A 7,414-nucleotide genomic window follows, 5' to 3' on the forward strand; every position below is an offset into this window, starting at 1 on the left:
TTAATTCAACTAACTTCGAAATTTTTTTACTCTTGTTGATGTTGTAGTAATTGAGATACATGTCCTTTTACCAATTGAATTTAAATATAAAAGTCAACATTTTGTAATAATAATAATCCAACAACCCAAAATTGTGGAATAATGCTCACGATGAAGATAATCGTGGTAATAATAATTGGTAGAAAGGGACATTTTGGTAAATTCGGATAGAATATTCCAAAATCGTAATCATCATCGGACCGCTTCCCAACGCCATCACCTCCCAACTATTCTCTCTTTCTCTCTTTCTCTCATTCATCTCTCTTCCTCTACCTTCCGCAATGTCCGCAACCGCCACTAGCCTCCGCCGGATCGCCGCCGTTGCTACAGCGGCAGTAGCTGTTACTGCCTGCAGTGGTGCTGTTCTCTTACCTCCGTCTGTTTCTTCCAATGACCGCGGCGTTGGCCCCGACGTAGAGTCCATGAGGCGGACGATCAGTGATCCAAACGCCATTGTTCCTTCCAGAAGTGTCCAGGAATCGACTCTGATCGGTGCCAGCTCGACTAGTCCACTCGACATCCTGGTCGTAGGCGGCGGTGCCACCGGCTGCGGCGTTGCTTTGGACGCTGCCACTAGAGGCCTCCGTGTCGGCCTTGTTGAGCGAGAGGATTTCTCTTCCGGAACGTCTTCTCGGTCTACGAAGCTAATTCATGGAGGTAAGCATAAATGGTTAAGTTGTCTGTTTGATATCTATTTTCACTGTTTTAATGGAAACGTAAGTTAACAATTAAATTTAAAAAAAGTGAAAGAACTTCAAGTTGATTTGCGTGATCATATATGCATTTTCTTGGCTACTTGTTTGATTGCTGATTTTAACATTAGAAGAGGCCAAATCCAAATGATGAGTGCATTGATTCGAAATTTTAGAAAGAGAAAAGGCTAAAATTTTAGGAACTCGCTCCATGTGAAGAAGATGTTAAGGTCTTTGCTGCTTTGGGATCTAGCAATATAGCTCTTGACTTTTTATTTTTTATTTTTTACTTAGAGAGCAAAGAGTTAAACACATAAGGACAACAAATAATCCTTTTAAAATTTTATATCCAATATTTTGGTATCATATATTATTTCCGATTAGGTATTGCAACCTTGTATTAATTTGTTAATACACAGGTTTTCTTTGGAATTTTGAAGTGATTTCTGCAGCTTGTCTTTTGATTAAGGTTAAAAGTTTCAAGTCTGGAAAATCTTTGTTTTGAATCATATAAAATGTTTGACGAATAGCAATTGATGCTAGAATTTTAGTTCCCCGCCTTTAGGCCAAACAACACTAAATTGTATTCCATAAAATAGGTATATGAAGCTAATTCCATTTCTTCTTCATATGCTTGTTTCAGCATTTAAGCTAATGCATTTGTTAAATTCGCTTAGGGGTCCGATACTTGGAGAAAGCTGTCTTTAACCTTGACTACGGGCAATTGAAGCTGGTTTTCCATGCACTTGAGGAGCGTAAACAGGTTATTGAGAATGCGCCTCATCTCTGCCATGCCTTGCCATGCATGACACCTTGTTTTAACTGGTTTGAGGTAGTATACTACTGGATGGGCTTGAAAATGTACGATTTGGTCGCAGGACGCCATATATTACATTTGTCCAGATATTATTCAGTGCAAGAATCTATTGAGCTCTTCCCTACTCTTGCAAGAAAGGGTAAAGATAAAAGCTTGAGGGGCACAGTTGTGTACTATGATGGGCAGATGAATGACTCTCGCCTAACTGTTGGATTAGCTTGCAGTGCTGCACTTGCTGGAGCAGCAGTGCTTAATCATGCAGAAGTTGTATCATTTCTTAAAGATGAAGGTTCCGAGAGGATAATTGGTGCAAAAATTCGTGACAATTTGTCAGGTACAACCTGCATCTCCTTTGAACAATAAAATATTCACACAAATTATTAACCGATTTGAGCATATGACAATTTACATGTCTGTCTTGATTAGTCTGTTTTCTAGGTCTTCAACAAATACCTCAAGTTTGCAATGAAAGAGAAAAAAGTCTAAAGGGCTATAAAATTTAATAATTACTTGTTAATAATCCTGTAAGCAGTTGATTTCTAAGTGCAGAAAGCCATAACACTTACTGTTGTTCTCTGACTTGACCCTGTCTTTCAGTGAAAGCAACAGATTCACGCACATTTTAGTTTTATTTTTTGACATTCAAAAGTGCCTTATGTCTTGAACCTACCAATTAATTTCTGTCCAAGCAGCTGATTGTGATATTGTAGTTGACTTGCTCTAATTAGTTATGACTCGAATACATGATTCAGCTTTCCCTTATAGGATCTTGAATTTCGAAATATACCAAAATTAAGTTAGAAAATTGTATAGTTTGAGTGTTTAGCTTATCCTAATATCTTAGAATTGACAGCAGGGATGCTACAGCAGAGAAATGCTTGAGAATGAAAGTTTTCATCGAACTTGAAAGCTTTCCATCCAAATCATATGAAGTACTTAATTTCTTGTTTGTTATTAAAATCTTAAAAATGTAAGATGCTGCTGTTCTGTGGTTGGAATAAATAAGCATTTTTCTTCCGGTTTACACCATTTGTTATTTGATTTTTACATTCCAAAATAGTTGATTTCCTAGTCAATTTATCTTTTTATTTTGGCTAATCTCATTTACTGTAAGGTTAAAGCAGTGTTAAGTAATTCTTGATATTTTTATTAAGATGATGAGAAGAATAAAATTTTTTGGTCGTATGTAGGGAAAATGATTTTGCATGCGTATACACCAAAACATGTTTGCAACAAGACTTGCACTTTAAAAATTTCTTTCTTCAGCATATCGCTGCATACCAATATTGGTGTAATTACGTAGCGTGGTGATCTGTTTGATCTTTTTGTTCATTAATATATAAACAGGCCAAGAATTCGAAACCTATGCAGAAGTTGTTGTGAATGCGGCTGGACCATTTTGTGACTCTGTAAGGAAAATGGCTAACAAGGATGCACAGCCCATGATTTGTCCTAGCAGCGGTGTACATGTTGTTCTCCCTGATTATTATTCTCCTGAAGGAATGGGTTTGATTGTCCCTAAAACTAAGGATGGACGTGTTGTTTTCATGCTTCCATGGTTGGGGAGAACTGTAGCTGGCACTACAGATTCTAATACTTCCATCACTGCACTTCCAGAACCACATGAGGATGAAATACAATTTATACTTGATGCTATATGTGATTATCTTAACGTCAAGGTATAATCTGGATTTGTCAATGTTTGATATGTTACTTCTTCATTCTAGTTTATTTCTAATTCTGTCTCGTTTTTGGGTATATTTTTAGTCTAATTGTCAACTAAATTTGTGACTTAAAACTCTTAGGTACGACGCACAGATGTTCTTTCTGCTTGGAGTGGTATTCGTCCATTGGCAATGGATCCTACTGCAAAGAACACTGAGAGCATCTCTCGAGATCATGTTGTTTGTGAGGATTTTCCTGGTTTGGTCACAATAACTGGTGGAAAGTGGACTACTTATCGAAGGTAATATTTACTTTGGTTTTGGTAAATTTTCCTTTTATATTGGTGGTTTACAGTAGATCTGACAATATTAGACACAACACGAAGACAAGATGGATAAATACCTAAAACACGACAGGACAAAAGAAAAACATCACGAACACGACAAGATACATGAATGTATCAATATTTATATAGTACAAATTACTAATGTATCAAATTTTATATAAATATAAAATACCTTAAATACAATTATGAATGGTAAAATACGAGAATGATGCAGATACACAAATAGTTAGGTCTAGTTTATAGTAGTTCATCGAGGCCGAATTTATTTTTATTGATAACTAATATTGGGTAATTTGGAGGATAAACTGTTGAACTACAAATTAATTGATGGGCATACTCTGTATTCCCTTGATATTCGGGCACGGCATCTTGTCCGTTTGATCTCCTTTATCTGTTTTCTTTTCAATACGACCTTTCAAACTTAATAGAATTATTTTCAGCATGGCAGAAGATGCGGTGAATGCAGCTATCAAGTCCGGTAAGCTAAGCCCTAGGAATGAATGTATAACAGGCAACCTACGGCTGGTCGGTGGAGATGGATGGGAAAGCTCATCTTTTACTGTTCTTGCTCAGCAGTACGTACGCATGAAGAAGACACATGGTGGGAAAGTTGTTCCAGGAGTAATGGACACAGCTAGCGCAAAGCATTTGTCTCATGCTTATGGGACCTTAGCGGAACGAGTAGCCACAATAGCTCAGGTTGGTTTGCTATGCTCTCACAAGTCATAAGTGTTAATTATTTGTCTCAGTAGTTGGTCTGTGATCATCTTCTCAAATCCCAGAGTTTGAATCCATCCTCCCCAAAATAAAACCTCTATCGATCTAACATAGAGTGGTTTGGGAACAATCAAATATGGCGAAGTCTTATCTTCTTTGTATTCGGTTTAACAATTTCAAATCTGCCTTTGAATTTCTAGAATGAAACACTGGGTAAGAGGCTTGCCCATGGTTACCCATATCTGGAGGCCGAGGTTGCATACTGTGCTCGAAATGAGTACTGTGAATCTGCTATTGATTTCATTGCCAGGAGATCTCGCCTTGCTTTCCTTGACACCGATGCGGCAGGCCGAGCATTGCCACGAATTATCGAAATACTTGCTAAGGAGCACAATTGGGACCGGTCCAGGCAGAAGCAAGAAATGCAGAAGGCTAGAGAATTTTTGGAAACTTTCAAGTCTTCGAAGAATGCACAGTTCCATGACGGGAAACACAAGTAGTGACTAGTGAGTATGATTTCCTATCCTGTTAACCCGCGCAAATACTTCTAAAAGTTTCTTATACCAAATTAACGATATGTTGCAGTTAACTTTGCTTTTAGGGTTTTCGACATCGATGAAACAGAATTTTAAAGCTCAAAGACACTCTGTTAACGTTTTCCATGTTGGGTTTCCAATGCTCATACAGGTATGTATATCATCTTCATTCTACTGCACAAGCGGAATGTCATAGCATGAACATACTTCGAAGGCACTCGGTTTTATTGAGCTTGCTTTACATATAATAAGTAATAACGCAACTTTTTCCTTAATTAATGCAAGTGTTTATTGTATGATGTGATTTGTTTATTATATGCTTATTAGTTTTTTTTTTAACATTAATTTCATTATAACTTTTTATAATATCTGTTTTTTTTATACAATGTCTAAAATTACTCATATTCATTTCCTAACCTTAAATAATAGGATAACGCGATTCATGATAATACTTAATAAAATTAAAATATAAATAAAAATTACTATGATAAGAATTTGACCTTAATTGTTTTAATTTTCAATTATATACATCGCATAGGAATGATTGACTTATTTGAAGAAAAAAAGAAGTAAAAAGTTTTTGTTCAGTGGCAGATTTATTTTGCTTAAAGGGTTTATACTTATAAGAGGCTCAACTATAAATAGAGACTTCTTTACTCATTGTAATTCACTCAGTTATTAATAAGAATTTTGAGAGTATTCCCTCAAACTTTTCTCTCAAGTGTTCTTGCTTTTGTTCATCTTTCAAGGCTCGTTCTTGCTTCATTCTTCTACTGTTCTTAGCGAAAATCTTAAGGGAATATTATGGTAACTATAATTATGAATAATATGTTCTAATAATTACAATAAAATTTTAATATGATCAAATTAATAATTGAAATATATAAATTTTGTAATAAATTTATTAAATGGCCAGATGATTGTACGAATTTTTAATTTTTTAAAATTTAGATTGTCACATTTCAATTTTTTTAAGTACTATTTTCCATTATTAATTAATAATAAAACATATTATTTTATTTAAATTTAATTATAATATGTATTATCAAATCTAATTGAATGGGTTCAATTCAGTTTATTAATCAATTATCCTTCCACCTACATATTAATTTTCTTATCGACTTTTAAAGTTTTTATTTATTTATAATAAATGGTATTTAAATTATTGGTTTTGTTTCAATTTATAAAAGAAGAAAACAATGCAATCCAATAAAAATGTGCGACACACGGCATGTTTGCATGTTGCATATTGCATAAACTCTTATATATTTTGTTTATTTGATTTTTATTTTTTAAAATTAAATTTAATAAATAATCTTTTAAAAAAAATTCAAATTGCTTTTCGTTAAACACTTATTAAAACTAAATTTTTAGTCATGATAGTTTACGTATATTTCATGTTAACGTGATATTATTTTTTATATGCACATCAATAAACAATTTAAAAAATCATAAAAATGTTCAAAGAAATAAAAAAAATTCAAAAGAATTATAAAAAGTTTACAAAAATTCAAAAAAAAAAAACAAACAATGAAGTATGTATAGATTACCATGCACGTTGTCTTGTTGAAAATTTTAACATTTTAGTTAATATTTTAGTGAAAAATAATAATTCGATTATTTATAAAAGGTTGATGGCTTCAAATATTACTCTTTTTAAAAATTTAAGAGTCAAATTTAGCTAAAAAAAAAGAATAAAGGTCAAATAAATAAAAATATAAATGTTAAGGGTTAAAATTAACATTATGCCTATTTTATAAAGATAAAAGTTATAGTTGTTATATTCCTCCACCAAGCAAACACTGTCAGCACTAGAACCATCGTTACCCTGCATTAACTTCCTCTGAAAGAGCATCCCAACAGACCTCTTATTCACAATACCCTTGAATGTGACCATCCGCTCTACCTCAAAGGAGTCCTCCACCTGAGCTTAAGTGTGGATATTATTTTAAGGTGGATACACTTCCAAGGAAATTAGGAACCTATTTAAGTTAAACTATCTCGTATTTGTAGAATCTTATGATATATGTATATGATTATCCATTACATATTTAACAGAGCTAAATGTATATTCTAGCATGTCATACTCACTAACAATGGGACCTCTCCTATAAATACCTTAAAAAACGAATGAATAGATGATCGGTCTTTTAGCACCCTAGAGTTATTCTAAACACTGTTTTTCTGATCAATATTTTCTCTTATCCTTGCTCTGGCTCTCGGCCTCTTTAGGTGAATCGGCCTCCATTACACCAGTTTGATTTCTTTTTTGCTTCATCTTGTCCACCTCCTTTATTGTATTTTGTATCAACAATAGTTTAGGTATTACTTTTGATAAATTATATTTTTGATAAATTTTATTGACAATGACGTACTTTTTTAATAAAAGATGAAATTAATAATTTAAGTATTACTTTTCAAAAAAAAAAACTTTGAGGAACAAACTGAAAAACAAAATATAGTGCAAGGGTCAATTTATGAAAGTCCATTAACTTATGCACAGAGGACGCCCTCGCTGGCTTGGCCATGACGGCTACTCAGTTACAATTTGCAAGTAATTTTTATTATTTTTTAACAAAACGACAAGTCGTTTTGAGTTGCG

The 7,414-nt window shown here is 33.6% G+C and overlaps 1 protein-coding gene across 4 annotated transcripts; it reads left to right on the forward strand.

Moving 5' to 3' along the window:
- The first annotated feature begins 209 nt into the window (after nt 1–209).
- On the forward strand, nt 210–5,087 carry LOC107942506 (glycerol-3-phosphate dehydrogenase SDP6, mitochondrial). 4 transcript variants are annotated; one of them, XM_016876179.2, is made up of 7 exons: nt 210–696; nt 1,409–1,882; nt 2,896–3,227; nt 3,354–3,514; nt 4,000–4,258; nt 4,477–4,782; nt 4,862–5,087. In XM_016876179.2, the coding sequence occupies exons 1-6, from the start codon at nt 321–323 to the stop codon at nt 4,774–4,776; spliced, it is 1,902 nt and encodes a 633-aa protein (XP_016731668.1). In that variant the 5' UTR covers nt 210–320; the 3' UTR covers nt 4,777–4,782; nt 4,862–5,087. The 4 variants fall into 4 exon arrangements, with proteins under 4 accessions (XP_016731668.1, XP_016731670.1, XP_016731672.1 ...); XM_016876181.2 differs by having other exon boundaries at nt 214–696; nt 4,477–4,786; XM_016876183.2 differs by having other exon boundaries at nt 214–696; nt 4,477–4,786; nt 4,878–5,087.
- Nucleotides 5,088–7,414: the final 2,327 nt, after the last annotated feature.

Source organism: Gossypium hirsutum, chromosome D06 (assembly GCF_007990345.1).
Source record: "Gossypium hirsutum isolate 1008001.06 chromosome D06, Gossypium_hirsutum_v2.1, whole genome shotgun sequence".
In the NCBI taxonomy this organism is placed as follows: domain Eukaryota; kingdom Viridiplantae; phylum Streptophyta; class Magnoliopsida; order Malvales; family Malvaceae; genus Gossypium; species Gossypium hirsutum.

Bases quoted from the DNA above. Each gene is read 5' to 3' on its own strand.
- LOC107942506 (XM_016876179.2), top strand. From the start codon at position 321: ATGTCCGCAACCGCCACTAGCCTCCGCCGGATCGCCGCCGTTGCTACA. The intron at 697-1,408 runs GTAAGCATAAAT...AAATTCGCTTAG, and splicing joins TACGAAGCTAATTCATGGAG to GGGTCCGATACTTGGAGAAA. The intron at 3,515-3,999 runs GTAATATTTACT...AATTATTTTCAG, and splicing joins AAGTGGACTACTTATCGAAG to CATGGCAGAAGATGCGGTGA.